The following is a 20,756-nucleotide window of genomic DNA, read 5'->3' on the forward strand; positions in this document are numbered from 1 at the left end:
ACAGACTTGTTTTAAAATCAAGTTCTAGAAGACAGCTTTTTCTTTCTTCAGTTTGTATAAAGTTTCATTACATGTTCTGCATTTGTGTTTCATGTTGTTTTCACAACAAGTTTCTTGGCTGAAAAATCATTTATTCTGGGTAGTAAATGTTTCATTATAGTTAACAATAGTGAGGTTTCTTTCAACATGAGGTATAATGGAGATGACACTGCCAAGAGAAGTTAAATTACTACTTCCACATTATAAACCTGAATCGTTGAGGTTTCCTGGGTACATTTTCATAGCAAGTTTCACTAGTAGCAGAAAAATTAGCAATTTTCAGAATGTATCAATTTGATAAAAGGCACCTTTATGCCTCATCATCGCTATTTGCACAGATTTGCTTCTAGCAACTGTAACATACATTGGCATGTGCTAATCCTCAAAAAGAAAAAAGAAATTTTTGAAGTGCATGAAAATAATGCCCCTAAAATAATGTGAAGATTATGGAGTCTATATAAAAACTTCAGTTATGGAGAGATTTCATTCTCTTCAGTGTTTCTCAAAAACACACTCTACTAATCTGTTTTGTCTGATCAGTATCAGAGTCTCTTTGTGATTTATTTTCATAGAAACAGATGTTATCATTTGTGGTGGAATGGAGACATACTCTGGGCATTATGTAACCTCCTTTGGCATTTACTTATGCTACATGTTTTTCCTTCATTTTGCTGTAACATTGTAATTGTACCCAAATGGTTCTTAACATGTTTCCATAGATACTTGACATGTTCGGGCTTTGTGCAATGTATGCCTTGGTCTCACAGATAGCTCTTGTTTTTAAACTCTGAGATATGCTGCACCCATAGTTTTCAAGTCTTAATTGATACTGGTTATAACGCTGCAGTTTTGTTCACATATTTAGTGCTGTTCATCAGCTCTTGTTTTGTAGCTTGTGATGAATTTTGCAACATCTCTGCTTGCCACTGAAGTGTTCATAGAGTGATGTGGGCTCCCTTAGTGGGAGCCCTCTCTACACCAGCACGTCTTGGGAGGGGAGGTGGGGGACTGAAGGTGAAGGCTTCAGACCAGGCAAAAGAACAGATCTTCAGAAAGGACAGATGATTTGGGAAAACTGTATGAGCATAAAGGACCTATGGAGAAATAGCTAGATGATGGAGCCTCCCTAAAGATAGTGCGGCCTGAAGTGACTCTTCTGTGTTTGCATTAGTTTGAGGTTCTCCTTCAGAAGTTGCTGCTTTGTTTGGGTCCTGCTAATAAGCTCCCAAGTTTTTTTTTAGTTAGCTCATACTCATACCTAAGCAGAAGATTTATCACAGCATTTGTAGGCAATTGATTGGAACATATTTCAAATCACTGGGAGCAGAGATGTACCTTAATCATTCTTTTGGACTACCCCAATCTATTTCTGCCTCCTGAGATGAAAAGGAAGGACCCGGCTGACATCAAGAACAGATACAAAGTAAGCTTTGTACATGCACAACGGCTCTTTGACTGTCTTTTGTGGAGGGCTTTTCATCTTCTGCAAGACTTAATTTCTTGCTGTTTCTTTAAAATCCTACTGGCCAACCTCAGCTGGCAGGGAAGGCAAAGGAGTCAGATTTCTTTTGAAGTAAAGACAATTGTTACTTCAAAAGCAGGTTAGCGGATGGGCTTGGACTGGGAAATGACATTTTATCTGGATGTTTTGAGAGGCTTGAAAACCTCTGGGTTGCAGCTGGAAGGTATGTAGGAAGGGTTATGCTCTATAAGCCAAGTCAAACAGGCTGAACGCCCCAAAAAGTAGAAGAGAACGTCTTCCAATCTTCTGGTACATGTGTTTTACAAGCCCTGCTGAGGTGAATGTGGGAGCCTGTGCTGGGACTAAGCTAGGGCAGCACTGCATAGAAGCATGGGTGCCCCAGCCACTGGATCTGATGGAGCAAACCTTGCATCAGCCATTGCCACTCATTAACTGTAATTTTGTCAGTAGAGAAGCACAGGAAGTAAGAAATGATTACCTAATAGTCCCCATCCTCTCAATTTTATGGCTAAAATTTCTAGGATGCAGACCTTACACAAGTGGAACAGATTACAGCTGCATGGCCTTCGTATTTCTTTGCCAAGTATTGCTTATGATAATTTTCCCAAACTTGAAAAAAGAAATTTTAGAGAAAAGACAAGATATATTTTATCTTAAGTTTATTAATATATACATGTATGTATGTTATCTTAAGTAATTTTTAATAATTACTTATGCAAAAAAAATTAAAATACATTCAAAAGAAGTAAACAATTATTTCTGTAATTACTGAGGAGAGACAGTTTGAAAATCTTCAGCCTTTTGTAGATATCAAGTGGTGTCCACATTTCCAGAAAGCAAAATTATGAGCATGATCTTTTATCAGCTCATGTCGCAAAGGAAACCAGAAGAAGAAAAAGCATAACTAATATGAAAAGAAAATGTCCTTTATGAGTTTCTGTGTTTCTAAATTAGAAACTGACTTTAAAAAAAAATCAGCAATGGCTTTGGTTTATTTAGTTTTTGCTGAACAAAGTAGCAGTTTTGCTGCTAACCAAAGTCAGTCTCAAATTTGGCACAAACCTGTAGGCTGTTCTGCTTCAAAACAGAGCATTGGCCAAATAAGCAATAGAGTAATGGTAGACTAATACAAACTTTTAAAAGCAAAAAAAGTATTTTTCTTTGTGTTCATACACTTGAAAGGATATTTCAGACTTCTTGTATGTATATTAAAGAGCAGATATGCCAGGGTAGTGGCAATTTAGCATTGCAGTTTGACTCCTGCCAGGGCCACATTTGCTGTTGGTTAACAGAAGTGTTGATGTCAATGCAGCTGTATCAGCTGACTTTTCAGCTACTCATATTTAGATTTCTTTCAACGTTTGACTGTAACAATATGCTCAGAAAAGTGAAAGCACTGGAAAGTTCTACATCCAATTGTGGCAGAGATAAGCATGAAGATATATGTAACCGTGGGTTTAAACCACAGCTGATGGATACATTCTTCGTGTGCCAGTGTATTGATAAAGACTAGATTGTGTGCAGGAGGATGCATGCTTTTAATATTTGAGCTCAACAGAACATGTTACAGTAACTGGGCATAGCTCTCTGAAATTAATAGTACATCATCGGGATTTTACTAGAGAATAACAACAATATCTGTTCCTTTTGCAGAATGGCATCAGTTCATGGCAGCATATTGATTTGTAGGACTTTTATCTAACTCTCCAAGCTTGAAAGATTTAGTATCTCTGACCTCTTCCTGTGGTTCATCATGGTTTGCAGCATTCATTTCTTGTAGCATCAGCCTTAAGGATATTGTAGGTAATAAAATGGGATTTTCAGGCTCCTGATAAATGAGTGCAGGTAGAACTAGAGTTGTGGGGTGTTAGCTTCTGGGCTAGATATCTGTATCATGGTATCCTGTGACCATTGTAGGGGACTGCACTCGCTGAAATGGTGCCTCCCATTCCTGTGTTCCTGCTAGAACTCTTTGAGCCTTTCAGCAAAATATTCCAGGAGGGTTGATGATGTTTAAGTAAACTTGCCAAAAGCTTTTATTAACAAATCCCTTTCAAACGGTGCCTGCAGCTGCCACAAATGAGTGGTTTAGGCCACTCCAAGACTAATAATCAAAGGTATTACCAAAAGTAAGTTTTAATATAAATTTGTGAAAGCATTATTTAAATGAGTTTAATGGCAAGGTTTACTCTATTACAGAGATGAAGCATACAGGGAAAGTAGAATTATAATGAATTTTGCATGATTTACTCAAGGGCCAGGGTAAGAATACATGGGGTAAGGGAGATTTCCCTGTTGGGTCATGAGTTAGAGAGTGGAACCCCTTGCTTTCTAAACTTCTGATGGAACCTAAGTGCAACTCAATCCAAACCTCATCTCAGCATTCATCCATGGGATATCTAAAGGATATTTGCTTTCTAAACTTCAGATGCCGCTTAGGTGTGGCTGAGTCTGAGCAGTCTTTGCTTCAGACCTGGGCAGTGGTTTATGTCTAAAGGGTTTAGCAGCACGCAGTAATTGACTAATTTAATATTTACAAAGTGATTAAATTGGATTAACTTTAAATCAAAATAGTAACTGAGTTATCTGAAGGGTGTTTAAATTAATTCACATGTGCATGCACACAGACACAAAGATGCATGTGTGTATATATTTATATATATGCACAAAGGTACTTGTTAAAAATTCCACTTTGTTTCACTGGAGGGTCAGTGAATTACTCACATTGCATGTCTTGGCATTTCTCGATGGGAGAGGCTTGAATGTCAAGGACTGGGGGTGTCAGCCCATGCCAGCTCATCAGCTTTTGGAGACAGTCCTCTGAATACTGCAGTTTGATAGTTTGCAAGCTCTGAGTGGAATCCCACTCTTAGGGGCCTGCTGGTACAGCCTGCCCTGCTCTGGTAGAACTCAAAGGGCCTCACTTAGGCCCAACGTTTATAGGGTCACAAGATGAGTGGCATTTTTTTCATTAGTCTATTTCCATCCTGACTGTAACCCAATTCAATAATTACTGAAATTATTCAAAAGCCCAGTTTCACTGGGGTTATGATTCAGGTGGATAATGTTCCAAGGCTATTAAGGGGATGACTGATTATTTCTCATTGCTCTCCTTGGTCAGACAGCACATGTCTCTGATATGAACAGTGCCACTCCACCTTAGCCATGCAAGGGTTCCTGGTATGTTCAAGGGACATTTCACTGCCCAACTCATTACACAAAAGCCAAGACCTAATTAGAATTACTGAAATTTTAGAGCAGGCTTGAGGAGGTAGAGCAGACCCCAAGAGGGGTTGGGGATGCACCACCACAGAAGCCCTGTACTGAGACTGCAGAGGACTGCTATCCTTTTGAGCTCCTTCTCTTATAGAAAGTCTGTTTTTTCTAACTCTCTCTATTATATAACTTTACTGGCACAATATAATACCAAGAATAAACATTTAGTAGGTAATATAAAACTTGGACAACAAAGTCCTATCTCTGCAGAATCAATGGGAAAAGCTTAACCTTATCAGTGGGGTCATTTGGTGTGTTTGTACTGGCTACAGAATATGATGGCTTTCTGGAGGTGAGAACCTGCATGTTCAGAGGACTAGGCTGAGCATGTTAAAGGAAAGCTTCAGAGAGCCTGATGTATTCATCAGATGTCCCAAATGGGTTTCTGAACCACCTCATGTGAAGACAGTGCCATATTCTGCAGAGAAGCCTTGCAGTGAATACTCACTGGCTGCAGTGAGACAAGTCTCAGTTCAGAGCTCTGCTAGAGGACACAGAGCAGCCCAATTTAAAGAGGATTATGAAGTAATTTTCCATGAAGACAGTAATTTTTCATCCATTATTGACCCTTGTTAGCAAAGAGCTGATCAAGTATAATATAGAGCCAAATTGTTCCCGTGTGCCTAATGTAGGGGGCTGTGCCCTGGGACCCTGGTGCATGTCCACGAGGTCTTACATTCATAGATTTATTGAATTATAGTATGGTTTGGCTTGATAAGGATCTTTAAAAATTGCTTAGTACAATACTCCTGCCAGGAGCAGGGACACTCTTCAATATATCAGGCTGCTCAAAGCCCCATTTCAAACACTTCTAGGGATGGGGCATCCACAGCTTGACTGGGCAACCTGTTCCAGTGCCCCAGCAGCCTCACCATAAGAAATTTCTCCTGGATGTTTCATCTAAACCTATCTTTTTTTTTCAGTTTAAAACCATTACCTCTTGTCCTGTGGCTACCAGCACTGGTAATAATTGTCTTTTTAAATCCCCTTTTTATATTGAAAGACCACAATAAGGTCTCCCTGCAGTCTTCTCTTTTCCAGGCTGAACAACTTCATTTATTCCAGCAGAACCATTTGGCCTTGTGTTGCTTGTTATCCACCCTTCCTGCCACCGTGTATATAGTTGTGGCAGTTGCTAAGCATGTGAGGGATGAGGAAATGCTAAAATAGCAATTCTTTTCGAACAATAGAAATTAAATAAAAAAATAGTAGTGCTTATAGTATAGTATGGGACTACTTGCTATTTTTATCCTGATCGTGCTTTTGTACTGCTGCTCCTTGTACATGCATTTGTACATCTCCCAGTTTCACAGTTAAATTAAAAAGGATGAAAAACAACAGACACATGTAAAGGGATTTGGTGTTACAGATTGCAGAGCTAACAAACCCTTCAGATCTGCAGTGCGGTAATTTGTCCTGTATTATGGCACACTGGGTTTCAAAGCAATTCATACTCATTAGCAGAGAAAGCTAAATGTTTGTTTCAGCCTGAGTATGAATAAAATGTGTAATTTTGGCACCTAGTAGGTGTATTACCTGCCTTTGTTAGATTATCATGATTTGCACTTGGTTCATACTAATCCTTTTCAGGTTGTATCCAAATAGAAATCACAGCCATATTTTTGATTCTTTCCCTTATAAACTGGATGTTATGAAAAGGCAATGAAGACATTCTGGGGATAAAACCTAATCTGACACCCGACCCTTTATTGTTCAGGATTTTGGTTAAATATATTAATAAATGCCAATTAAGTTATAATTCCTCTAACACCAGTGAAGGTATAACTATCAATAACTCCAAAATAACAACATTGTCAGGACTTGGCTGTTTCTACTTTGCTACTAATTTATTCACATTACTGCTGAAAGTGATGTTTTTTGAAATAATGCACTTTAAACAACATAAAACAGCTTCCACTACCTCTCTCCACCCATCATCAGAATCCCATTTTGCCAGTTAAATTGCAGTCCCAGGAGATGGTCTCTGGTGACAGTGGCAGCATTGACAATTGTCTTGGTCCTCACAGATCAGAAGACCTTCTAATGGCTTACAAAAGTATCAGTGTGTTAGCTTCCCATTTTCAGGAGGTATTTTAACAAGTCAATACTGGGGCTGTTATGAAATTGATTCCTTTCAAAATCAAAGCAGAATAAATCACTTTCCATAAACGCCAAGAAAGCACGTGAGTCTGTGCCTGCTGTGAAACTAAAATCTGGAATTCTAGCTAAAATTAGTTAAGCAGTCAGTTAAAGTTTTTTAAGTTAAAAACTAGAAAAGTAGCAAACAAGCATTACCTTTAAAGCTAGAGAGATTTAGTGTTTATACTCCAAAATGAAAGGTTCAGAAGCAGGAGCTACGCAGGAGTTAGCTATGTAACAGACAGCACTTCAGCTAGAATGAGAATAGCACAGAAATACTTGAAAGAAATTACAGTGTCCTTTCCCAGTAGAATAGTTAGGATTGCATTTTACCACACAGCATGTCCTTGTAGGTTTAGTTATGAATAGTGGAAATTCCTCTCAGTTAGGGATCTTTGTCCAGCTATGACATGCAACAGTACACAGAATTTGTCCCTGATGGAAGAAGGGAACAAGGGGAAGCTATGTGAAGGTGCATCAGAGGGTGGCACATGAGGGAGAACAGTCAGGAGCCATTCCAAGCAGATGTCCTTCCCCCAGACTTGTTCTAGTTTTCTCTCTTGCCCTAAAAGTGACTCCTTTTCACAAAGGTGTGAAGCTCCTGTTTACTCTGCTTAGTCAAGTGTGACATCAACATGTTTTCCTCTGGATCTTAAAAGAGGGTCTTGGTAACTCAGACCTGGTTCTGAGTCACTGAGAAATTGCCTCTTGGCACTCTGCATTGAGTTTTCTCAGAGTAACTTGAGAGTTCCTGAGTACCTTCCAAAGGCGCTCCTGTAACAGGTGCTCCTGTTATAAATCAAACCACATTTATCAGAAACATGTCTGCCTGTGCATTTTTTTTTCATTAAATTCTTGAATATGCCCTGTTTTTTCCTTTTTTTTTTCAGAAATGAGAAGAAATATATAAGCAGATACTGGAAAGAAGTGAAAGTCGGAGACTTTGTGCAGCTTCGCTGTAATGAAATTATACCTGCTGACATATTGCTGCTCTCCTCAAGTGATCCTGACGGGCTGTGCCACATAGAAACAGCCAACCTGGATGGTGAAACTAACTTAAAACAAAGACAGGTGGTGAGGAGGTTCTTAGAGCTGGTAAGTCTCCATTCCTAACTCGCATTTAAGATAAGAATTTCTTCCAAGTAAGTAGCTGGTTACCAATACACTCCACACCAGTTAAATCTGCTTGATCTAGTACTGCTGATGAACTACTGTTATGGTTGTCATTAAAATGCTAGCACTTGCCAACAACTGACCTCATCATAGTACCAGAAGTTTTACCATCGTTTTTCCCTGAATCTGAATAGAAATTATTTGGGGCAATTGTGTGTGGTTGGAAAATGTTGGAGGATTTTAGTAGCTTCTATTGTAGCTGGATTCTTGAAAACACATTTTAACTGCCCAAGGAGAAGATACTTAAATATAAACATGTACTTTTCCTGCCTGCAAACCAGATCAGTTTCATTTATGAATCTGCCTAAAACTCTGTGTTGCAGAATATCCCTCCAGCACTTGGAGCTTTAAAACTTGTAAGATTTAAAAGGACAACAAGCATTCATTCTGGAGGTATCTGCTCAAAAACTGTTTCACTGCTCTCTCAGTGTGCTTATCTCTCCCCGACAGCCCTATTTGGAAACAAAACATAATCCAGATCATTTACTGTCAGCAGAATTAGAGGAAATTACCTGAAGTTTTACTTGCTTTAATGATGTTATTGAAATAGTATTTATTTGTATGCCCTCCTTTCCCATCCCTCTTACCAGCTAACTCCAGCTTCTGATATTTGTCAGGAAAAAACCCTGTTTTTTAGAATTCAGCTACATTGGTTGTCCTACTAGTACTTCTAATTTGAGGGATTCTGTAAACAATGGGAGCTGTTACCCTTACCACTGTTGTCAAAGGTAACTACAGAAGCCTGTGGTTGTACTGAGAAAGACCAGCATTAATGAAGTTATTATCCAACCAACAGGATAAAAGTCACTGTGCCTTCCAAATAATTATTTATGGTAGGTAGTCCTTTCCTCTAAATAGCTTGTAAAAACGTGAGATAAGGACTTGTTTAATGATTAGTGATTTCCACAGAATTTAGACATGACATAGCACCTACCATGGTGGCAACAAGCTCAATCAGCTACAGGCCAAATGTTTCAAAAATTCTTATTGTTTCAAAGTTAATTGAATTGCTACTCAAACCTCCCATCCTGTTCCTGCTGAGAGGAAATCTTTCCCAGCGGATAGAGCTTCAGGGAGGTGCTTAGATGATGTATCACAGTTTTCTGCCAACACAGACTTCTTATGCGACTTCAGGTACATTTTGTAGGACAAAAACTGAAGATCTCATCTCAACTGAACACAGGTGTGTTTTTGCATTTGTGGGTATAGTTATAAGCTAAGGGCACATTCCAGCTCTGTCTCCAAGGGAAGGCACCATGTCCTACACTCATCCAAAGGAGATGGCTGGATTTCTGTGATCTGAGGTCACTGGACATACATCATTAGGTGCTGGTAAACATGGTGAAAGGAATCAATATGTCCAACTACAAATTATCAGAAAACTGGCTTTCAAGACCCTTGCTGCCTGAAGGAGTCTCTTATACTGTCTTGGGATCCCCAGCTCCCTGGGAGCAGAGTAGTGATTCAGCATTCCTGGGAGCTATCAGGCTGACGACACCTGCCAACCCTACAGACTGACCTGCTCCTGTGAGCTGTGGCACCTAGATGTGTGCCTGAGCCCATTAGTTGTGGGGTCACTTCTGTGTCTTCAACCAGCAATCTCATGCATGCATTAACACAGGAGGAAAACCAGGAGGGAGTACCCTGGCAACATTATGTTTGGCATACCCTATGAGGTTTAAATTGCTGATCCAAACCAGGCAGCTAAAGACTTCAGCTCTGGGCTTTGTACAGTTTGGCAAGACCTGTAACCTTTAGACTGTTGTGTGGAAATGAATGGCAGTGCCATTTCCTCCTCAAATGTGTTAAAGATTATCAAAGACTGAACTGGGCCTCATTGAGGAAGAAGGCTAAGGAAACAGTTCCTGCCTAGGGAAGCATAGCTAGCTCTGTGTGCCAAGCACATCACTATATATGTGGCATGGCTTGCTCAGTATACCCTGCTTTACTGGGGAAATTAGTTGTGTAGATACTTGCAGTCAGTTTTGTAGACACCTAGGACGCTTTGGATTTCCAGCGCATCCTCCTTCCATATCTTGGTTCTCTGTATCATAAGATCATTATGGAACTTTTCTGTCTCAGAAGTGTGCTCAGAAAAATGTGGATAAATATTTTTAAAAAATAAATTTCAGATCACAAGGTGCCAAGCTACAATAGCTGTGAGGTCCATAGTAAATTGTCAGGGGTTAAACTGAGGTCAGTGACAAAAAGCTCATTCATTACAATGAAAACAGGACTGGCCCTCAAGGAGTCAAGTATTGAAAGAGAGCTTGTAAGAAAACCACATGTGATTAACTCCCCTCTCTTAAAATAGCTGAGAAGGCAGGAAATATCCAAGCCTCGGTTCCTACATCAACTAAGTTGTAGTCAAAGTGCTCACTTGCAAGTAAGAAGTCTTCAGCAGCTGCAGCATCACAGAACCTCTCTGTAACGACACCCCATATGTTATCCAGCAGAATACTTGCCATCCTCATGAAAGTTGTGGCCAAAATCTCTCTAAGCATATTGTTAATTCATGCAGCAGCATTAGCTTTCACACTCCGTACTTGCAGGGATAGGCTCTTACTAATTCTTGAAGGTATTGCCTTGCTGAGAGACATTTGGCAGTGGGATAGAGGGAGGTGTTTGGAAAATGTTGGATGAATAGTAGGACCACAGCCAAGTAGCATGGAATAAGGAGGTGATGCCTATCTGTTGGACTGAAGTTCAGTTCCTAACTGGATATGTCTTAAGCTGTCACAACTGGAGAGAGCTTATTGTTAGATCTCATTAAATACTTCGGATGGCCAACATTTTCTTGCACCTAGTGTTAATCCTCCTTTTGCCAAGCCTCAGAGTAGCTTATTCCCAAGTCTCTTACAAGACCTGCATCCCAACCTATTCATGCATTGACTGAGAATACTTTTATATTTTTGTGTTAACACTGCTCAGAGCAATTCTGTTATGTTTATAGCTGTTTGGTTCTATGTCATCATGCAGCCCTGTGTTCAAGCAGGAAAACAAACAAATTATGTAGTCCTGACCCTCTCTTTCCCACACTGCTAAACACTTTCCCCACCTCCCTGACAGAATGACGTCCCTTGTCATGTGGCTTATCACAGGACAAAAAGGAGATTTTTTGGAAGCTTCTTTTCAGAGTATCAGCTATTAATAGCTGTCTTTGAATAATGTCTCTGTATCAGTATATCAAAGTTCTTAAAAGAAAATTTTACGAAAGTTGGCTTGTCTGTGCTTCATATATGAGCTAACTGATAACTCTGGAGCACATGCCTGTGAAACAGGTCAGTGAAGGATAGCTATTTCTATACCTGTCACTCAGCTGGGCATGGGAATGGAGTGGGGGTGGCAGCAGGAACTGTTGTTTTAAGATGCTTTCTTGATTCTGTTCCTGCCCTGTGCGCACCCACACAATTTACAGCCCTGCAGGTCTGTGCTGAGCTCTCAGAGAGAGCCTGGTTGCCAATCTGGGGTCACTGAAGTGGCGTGCGTGCTGGCCACTACATTTTCTCCAAAGGCCAGCAAGGCCAGCACTGTTATGTTGGGTACAATTGTTCTCTGGAAAGGCTGCTGTTCCTCCAGCATCCTCTGAAGGATCTTCGTGTGTTTCTTTTCATCAGTAGCAGCATATAAGGTCCATAGTCTCAGAGAGGAAAAGGCCTTATAGTCTCCCTCTTGCAAACCTTTGTTCAGAAAAGTAGCATTCTGATACCTTTTTAGCCTGACTCTTAAAGAAGCAATAAGAAATTATAGAAGTTTTTCTGTATCCTTGTCTCTGGTGCTTTGCAGGCATTATTTTACTCTGAACATATGCTCAAAAAGTCCAGGAGCAGCATTTTTGTGCTTGGATTGCATCTCCCCACTTGTGAATTCCAGGAAACTGTTTTCCTTTATAGTGCAAGTGACCATAAATACTGCTTATTTTAGTGCTGGTTTGAATTGTCTGAGTAATTTATAGTACACTGGGAACATACTGCTTGTTAGGTTTGCATGTTTGTTAATGAATGCAATCTGTCAGACATAGGCCTGTACTTTGTGTAAGTGATTCTACACCTTATCAATGCACAAGGTGTGAGAAGAGTCACTGATATATTCCTCTGGCTTCCATTTCTGAAGATACCAGTTTGAATTATACCTTGTTGTTGTGGACTCAAAATAGTCAAGAAAAAAGAAAATCACTCAGTGAGTAGATTAAAAAAGAATAAAAGAAAACAGGAGATTTTACAAAGGCCTTGACATTTTTTCCACCGAGACTTTAAATACTGTGTTCTTGTTATTCTGCTACTACAGCAACAGGATGTGTTAGAAATGTTTAAAATATCCAGAAACACACTTCTTCATGCTGTATCTCTAAAACAAACAGCATAGTGGACTGTCTTCACCCTGAAATACTGATCAGATCCATGTGTGCAGCCCGAGTCACTGGCAAGTGCAGCTAGGAGAAAGCACTGGGCTAAACCCCACTGTTTGTGGTCTAACAGTGTTAGCCATGACCAGTAAACATCTCTTGGGGGAAAAAAAAATAAAACAAAAAAACCCAAACAAAAAACAAAAACCAAACCACCTCTCTGTAGGTATTCTGGCAATTTCCTTCTAATTTCAAACACATCCTCACTGCTGCCGAGTCACAGCAGCCATTTCTGGTGTGTTGGATCTAATAGGAGACACGGTAAGCAGGAGGAATCAATGTGTTTTCTGTGCTGCTCTGCAAGCTGCCGTGCCACCACACCCTCTGCAGTTGCTTATGGAATGTTTTTCATCCATCTGAGACGTCATGTCAGCCGCTCTTCAGAGAGTGGATAAGCAGATGCAGCTCGGGCTGCAAGAGCTCAAAACTCCCTTTCAGATTTCATAAACGTGATTTAGGATATTTTGATAGTATGAATCTAGACTCATGAAAAACATTTACATTTCCGTGCTTCACTGTTTTTACTCAGTATGCCTTTTAACAAAATCCACAAAGACTCACTGTGGATTCTGGAGCAGCTTATGGTTTATTAACCACTGCCCCTGTCCTGGATGTTTATGTGGAAAACTTCAGTTCAGCTGAAAGCTGAGCTAAATGTAGCAGCTTCCATCCCCTGTGAGAAGGTGCATGTATCCCTGTGGGGGCTGGTGGAGGTAGGAGATGCAATTTTTTCCTTCTCATTTTCTCCTAAAAGTAGAACTTCATTCAAAACAAACTTATTACTAGCATGATTAAACAGGTTTAGATAAGCCTTGCAAATTACTTTGTGACTGCTTATTTACTTCATCTGAAAAGCGCATCTGAATTTGGTGTCTGCCTGTTTGGGAGGTTCATTTGCATGCAAACTAGCACCAAAATAACTGATGAATCTGATTTCCTCACAAGTCAGTTTGTGAACACTTCTGGAATATGTATAAATGCAGAGCCTGTGCTTACTGCAGGCATAATTCTTCATCAGTCCCAGCCTAGAAGTTGGGCTAAATTGACAGCTAGCTTTTGTTCCAGCCCTTTTTGGTCCTGCACTGTGCTGGAAATACATTGGATACAGCTGGACTTAGAGAAACAGACAGCCCCACAGCTCCCTGTTTCAAGCATTAAGCCATTTATGCAATTCCTTTTTTTCCCTGTGAGTCCCAGGCAGAAGCTGGCTCAGAAGAGAAGATGGTTTTCTAGTAGAGCTGCACTATAAGCCTGACTTGGTGGCTCCAGCCTGCTCTGTGTATGAGGTACTTTAGCAAGGGCAATTCATACTGATTGCATGTAAACAACTCACAGGGCAGTCTTGGTATCTCAGTGTAGATGTTGCTTTTGCATCCAGTTTTTACTCACTCAAAAAAAAAAAAAAATTAAAAAAAAAAAAAGAAAAATTTTCAAATGTTAATTCAGCCTAAACTGAGCTAGGATTTCTTGTGCAGCAATCTGCATTGTCTAAACCAGCCCAGTTTGAGCTGAGAGAACAGTTGAAGTTAAACCTGTTGATAATGAGCTTCTTATCTCAAAGAGCCCGAATGTGTCCTCTAAAGCAAGACAAGAGAGGTATAGCCATATTCTTCCTGTTGCTTCTTGCCTTACTAGTATCCTCAGGCAAACATCCACTAGCAGTTAGGGAGAATACTACACTATTATAAACAAGTAGATGGGAATTAACCAGCATACTCACTGTAGTTTGACTCAGTATTGTTTTGACTGTGAGTACTTTAATAAGATAGAATCAGGCCACAATAATAGCTACTGCCTCTCTGGCATCTTTTGGGGGTTATCTCTTGTGCATTTCTTTTTTGCAGTATTTTGAGAAGATTCAGAAGGTGATGAAAATTGGCTTGAAAATTCCAGTAATGCACATGTAAAACATCAGATCAGTGCTCCATCCCACGGGTGATGCCAAAATTAATTTTCCCAAGGGAAAAGAAAGTTAAAAAAAAATGAACCAAACAAGCAAAAGTAAACAATAGTTTTTGCTATGCACTACCAGAATATTAATTTTAAAACTATTTTTTTTTTAGTTTTACAGTTTAGCTGAAGATTTTAGAGAAGGAAGTCTTGTGAAAAGACTTGAGTTTGTCAGTGCAAAATGCAAGCATGTCACACCCTGAGAAGGACTTTTGTCTGAGGTAATGCCTTGAACATTAAGTAGGTTTCTTTGATAGGGGTGAATTGTTATGAAAATCTCTACACCTATACTGTTGTATCTTTATTTGCATAATATCTTGTTCAGAGATGATTTGTGTGGAAACTGTGGATATGTCAGGTTAAAGAGGAAGCAACTGCTGTCTCTCTAACAGAGAAGCAAACATGTAACAGATGCATGCAGAATGACCTGGTGCAGAGAATGACCCAAATTGGTTCTGTGGCAAACTGTCTGAGCTAAACGTGCTAAAGGAAGAGCGAGAACAATTTTTCACTCCACACCTAACCATGGCACATAGTCAGCAGTCCCACACTGGGAGGCATGGAGAAGTAAAAAACTCAAGAATGATGGTTCACTTCCTCCTTGGTCAGTTTTCGGCATGGTTATCATCTCCTTCTAGTTTCCATTGCACAGGTGTCCAGGCCACAAGTTTGCATTTTGAGAGAACTTTATTAGAGAGACAAAGAATTTGAATAACTGTAAGAGAAGATTGCCTATAGTAGTGTGAGCAATAGCAGGGAGGGGGAGAACAGAGGAAGAGTCCTGAGAGTCTGAAGAGTGCTGAGTAGTTGTCTTTTGCCATTGGCATTAGTTGTTTGGTTTTGTGTTTAAATGTAGGTTAAAGGGGCTAAATTGATGAATCTAAGTTTGAGTGTCATGACTGTGAAGGACGTCTCATCCCTAGGGTAATCCTTCCAGCACTAGTTGAGCAGTGGTAAATCCATGTAAGGAAATGTATTATGCCAGGGCTTGTGCTGCATCAAAGCTCTGTAGAGGCAGGAGATTTCATTCTCTGTATCATTAACCCAGGATTTCTCCATTTTGCTGTTTCTCTGAAAAAGTATTAGAAAACAAAAGGGCATTTCAGGTCCACAGAGAAAATAAAATGCTATACTGCTTTCCTGTTACAGAAAAATAAACATTCACATTTAAAGCAAGTTAGGAAGAGATTTTCCTTTTTTTTTTATCTTGAATTTTCTGATATAGCCTAATTCAGTTTTACTGATTAAGTGTTTATTTCTAGAACTGTTTATTCCTTAGCCATTCATTGGCCTGAGAACAGGAAATACCTGGAATATATGTTCTTGGAAATGAGTTTTTGTAATATAACACTGAGAACTCATGGTTTTTGAGCTGGAAACACATCATATTACACTGGTCTCTGAAACCACAACCCCAGATGGCAGTATCGCTGGTTAGGAAAAGATTTAAAGACCATATTTTCCAGAGCAGAATGGTTCACAGTGTTGAGCCATGTATTACCCCAGTTACACTGGTACGGTCTCACTTTCCTTTGAAAGTACTGAGGTAGAGAAGGGGTCTGCTTTTCTGGCAGAAAAGGTAGAGGAACAGTATGAGGATCTCCTGTATTTATTTCAGCATCAAGGATGGGAACTCTCATCCCACTTCTCTTTTCTCCACCTGCTGTTACCCTCCAAGTCTTTTACACAGTTTAGTGGTGATAAGCCATGGAAGTCATTAGAAATTTGCATTGAAATGTTACATGGGAAGGCTGTATGTCTCAGAACTGCTATTTCAATGAAATAATGAACATTTCTGTTCACTGGTTATGCTTGAGTTCATACTTTCAAGCTCTGCTATGACTCTGTGATGGTCAGATGTTTTCCATTACATGTGTGTGCTCATGAGAGAGAGAGAGCGAGCTGTGGTTGTCCTGCAGGTACGCAATTGGACAAGATACTGCTCTCCACACAGCACTATAATGCTTACACTTCTGTTTGGTGTTGAGTTAAATACATCAGTAGTGCATGGTGATTTATAGCCAGCTGTGCTAATACCCTAATTCAGCTTTCTTGATGGTACAGAAGATAGACTGATTTACATCAAAGCAGGGAACACAGCCTTTTGGCTTCCCAGAGAAAGAGAATTTGATGAACATGCAGCATGGTTCAAAAATTCATGTAAGTTGTCTTAAGCATTTTCCCTTCCTCTAATTAACTTTTCCAATCTTCTCTACTTACTGTATTTTTGGTATGACTTGATTTAATACTACATTGAAAACTATACCCCAAATGGCCTCATATACCTGTACAGCAATGTGGCCTCTATGACTGAGATCATGGGGATCTGACTTACAGGCTGCTGCAGTGTAATAGGAAGGGGTAAAAATTACTTACTCCTGCTATTATCTGCATGGAGGTACATCATGTCAGTTACTATGAACCAAAAAGCAATGGACTATCTCCTTGTACTACATAGGAAGCTTGTGATCTTTAGGTTAGATAACTGATAATGCCATGGAAGAAAAATGAAACAAACTATTTCATCAATTGATGTTCTCCTTGTTGGTCTTTTGTCTTGATATTTGTTCTCATTGGTTGCCCTTCAACATCTCACATTTTTTGAATGCTTATAATACTGAATATATGCATAAGAATAATATAATCATGGAGTAATTTGGGTTCCAAGGGAACCTTCAAAGACCATTTAATCCAACGCTCCTGCCAAAGGTAGGGACATCTTTCATTAGATCAGTGCACTCAAAGCCCTGTTTAACTTCAATCTGAATACTTTGGTGATGGGATAGCCACAACTTCTCTAGGCAACCTGTTCCAGTATCTTACCATCCTTTTAGTAAAAAATGTGCATTTTTGTCTGATATAAATATACTCTCATTTTAAAAATTTTGCCCCTTGTCCTGTCACTGCAAGCCTTAGTAAAAAGTCTCTATTGGTCTCTCTTATAATCTGCTTTTATATATTGAAAGGTCTCAGTGAGGTCTCCTTGGAGCCTTCTCCAGGCTCAACCATAGCTCTCTCAACCTTCCTTCATAGAAGTGTTCCAGGCCTTGGATCATTTTGGGGCTGTCCTCTGAAACCACTCTTACCTGTTACATTTATATATTTATATTCATATAATATTAATTTATAATATAAATATATATTTATGATATAAATATATATTTATATATTTATACCAGAGCGGGACACAGCACTCCAGGTGGGTTCTCATGAGAGTGGAGTAGTGGGGAAGAATCACCTTCTTCAACTTGCTGGCCACACTTTTTTTGATGCAACCCAGGATACAGCTGGCTTTCTTGGTTTGCCAGCACACAATTCCAGCTCATGTCCAATTTTTCATCCATTGCTATCTCCAGTTCTACTCTCCAGGGCTGCTGTCAATCCATTCATCCCCCAGTCTATTGATATTGGTCCAGTATCAATTGGTCCAATCCAATTGGCCCCAACCCACATGCACATGGCCTTGTTGAACTTCATGAGGTTTGTATAGACCCACCTCTCAATCCTGTTAAGATCTCTCTGGATGGTATCCCTTCCTTCCAGCATGTCAAATGCACCACACAGCTTGCTGTCATCTGTAAATGTCCGAGAGTGCATTCAATCCCATTGTCTGTGTCTGATGAATAGTGCTGGTCCCCCAAACAAACCCATGAGGGTCACCATTACTGGTTTCCATCTGGACCCCAAAACATTGACTGTAACTCTTTGGACATGGCCATCCAGCCAATTCCTTACCCATCTAACAGGCCAAATCAAAGCTGAAGACCATATCAAAGCAGAAGTTCAAGTGTTTGACTTCTACACAGAGGGTAAGACAGGTGGTGAGGAAAGCCTACACAAGAGTAATAGACTCTGCTGCACTGCTGTAATCTAATTCAACAGGTGATGTTGAATATACATATACATATACATATACATATACATATACATATACATATACATATACATATACATATACATATACATATACATATACATATACAATGTTTGATTTCCACACATCTGAACAAAGGTGAAGACAAGACTGTGCAGGAATGTTGTAGCCATTGTGCTTGCCTGAAGTATGAGGCTGTCTAGAGAAGTAAAAAGGCAAACAAACCTCACTCTCTGCCGTAACGATACATTTTCATTCCCCTCAGCTCATTTGCCAGTTTTGGAACCGACAAGGCCATTGTGAGTTTCCTTTCATAAGATTCATACAATCAGCTGGTGTCTGAAAAATAAAACACCCTTGAATTCCTTGAGAAGGTGTTCTTCATTATGCTAGGGGTGGCTCTAAAGAAGCTTGTTCAGTAGAACAGATAGCAGATGGAAATGGAACAGAGGGGAAGCTGCTAACTGAAGTGTTCTGCAGCCATCCCAACTTCCCCCCTGTTCTGTGTATGCCAACCACAGCCTGCTGGCCTCAGACTGTTAAATCTTCACAGCTGCACCTCTGCCCTCTCCACAGAGCTAAGAGGCAAGAACAGAAACAGCTGGGATTAAGTGGAGAAGGTTCACTCTGAATGCCATGTTTGCAGTAGGGCAGGCATGTGATGGTAAAAGTTGATAAAAAATATGAATCCAAGCAAAGACAGCATGCCAGTGTCCATTTTGGGGAGTTTTTACTTGATTGTAACACCTTTTCACGCTGGAGATGCTTGTGGAATGGCTGACAAAATTGTGAGAGTGCTGATATAAATGATGCCCTGTAGTATTTGGAATAAAAAGTATCTTTTCATTAGGACTGCTTCTTTCTGTGCACCCCCTGTAGTTGCAAGGGGCTGGAGTCTCAGCTCCTTGGGCAATTGCTGTATGTTACAGGTTTCCCTCACATCGTAGGGATATTTCTTAAACACAATGCTGTGTAAGGTAAAGCTGCTTTTATCTAGTCTTCAGGCTGAGGTAGGATCATCAAGCTTTGGTATGTTTAACTGTATCCTGACACTGTAGCTGCTACTGCTAGGTTTTACTGTTCACAAGAAAATCCCTGCATTACCAACCACTCTCTTTCCTGTCAGGACTCTGGTGTTTTGAGTTTTATTTGTGGAATGGTGTAAGAGCAGTGCTTGGCATGTCTCTCTTCTGGGTGAAGGATCTTAGTCCTTCCCATCACCATTTCTTCTGGCAGAACTTCATCCCACAAGAAGTCACACCATCCAGCAGTCTGAACTAGAGAAGGAGCAGGACAAGGTATATTCAGAAGCTGATCTAAGCTGCTGTGCTACTACTTTAAAATGACTGTGCAATGTTTTTGCCACTAATCAACTGGAGTTTTCTTCCAGCACTTAAGAAATGGAGCAGAAACACTGCTAGATATCTTACCAGAAAGGAGAAAGAGATGGAGAGTGGGGAGAGTTACATCTGTCTATGAGCGTGTAGTGAAAACCTCTGCAGGAGCAGGGTATACAGAGTTTTGTGAGTCCTTGAGAGGCTTCATTTATGGTTTAGTTAAAGCACTGAGCTAATACTGAAGTTGGCTCTTACAGACTATGCACCCATTCATTTATTTCAGTGACTGGCTTTTGGAACAGGCAGATACCACTTTCTTAATTGTCCAGGTCGAGGTCTGTATGTCAGCCTTGACATACACTGTTCCCTTACCACTCTCCAGCACTACTATAGTCTATAAATTAATTTATTCACACCGCCATAATTTTCAATGCATTGCTAAGGGTGGCCATCATCCTGAGGGACATTAAAACTTGCCTGTGTGTATTTTCAGTGTTGTTAACATATTTTTGATGTTTATTCTGTGATTGACTAACAGCAGTTTCTTCAGCTGGCTGTTACAGAATTATTGAGATCTTCCTAGGCCTTTCAAGCAATACATTTTTTTTCCTGCAGCCTGGATATTGCACTGTTCCCTCATATTATTTTCTACACAGAGGAAAACTTTGGTCACCCAGAGGGAGATCAGCCCCCTAAAATGTATTTTACTTGCACAGTTGTTCCAGCGTTTCTGAATACTGAACATGTGTTACTTTTAAACAAACAATACTAAAAAAATCCAATTACAGTAGTAAAGTGTGAGAAACAGAATAGTTGAATTCTGATGTACAACTGGTTCTTCTTAGTTCCTAAACAGTGTAGATTCAACTGTTTCTTCATTTTCTTGTGAATTAGCAGCACAGATAAATTGCGACATAGAGACTAATGCAGTTTAGACATGAAAACATTTCACTCCTTCAGTATATAAACAGTTCATATGCTTTGGATACATAACATCAGCATGTAATTCCAGTTGCACATTAATAAAAGGTCAAATTAATTTTATATGGTAAAGGCAGGGTACTGCTATAAAAAGCAGTA

At 39.9% G+C, this 20,756-nt stretch overlaps 1 protein-coding gene across 1 annotated transcript in view; it reads left to right on the plus strand.

The window, feature by feature from the left end:
* Nucleotides 1-20,756, plus strand: part of ATP10A (ATPase phospholipid transporting 10A (putative)) — a 110,342-nt gene that overhangs the window by 34,943 nt on the left and 54,643 nt on the right. The window contains exon 2 of the mRNA XM_062514949.1: nucleotides 7,828-8,032. Within this exon, the coding sequence (XP_062370933.1) occupies nucleotides 7,828-8,032 (205 nt within the window). The remainder of the gene's footprint in view (nucleotides 1-7,827; nucleotides 8,033-20,756) is intronic.

The sequence above is a fragment of the Cinclus cinclus genome, chromosome 2 (genome assembly GCF_963662255.1).
Source record: "Cinclus cinclus chromosome 2, bCinCin1.1, whole genome shotgun sequence".
Classification (NCBI taxonomy): Eukaryota; Metazoa; Chordata; class Aves; order Passeriformes; family Cinclidae; genus Cinclus; species Cinclus cinclus.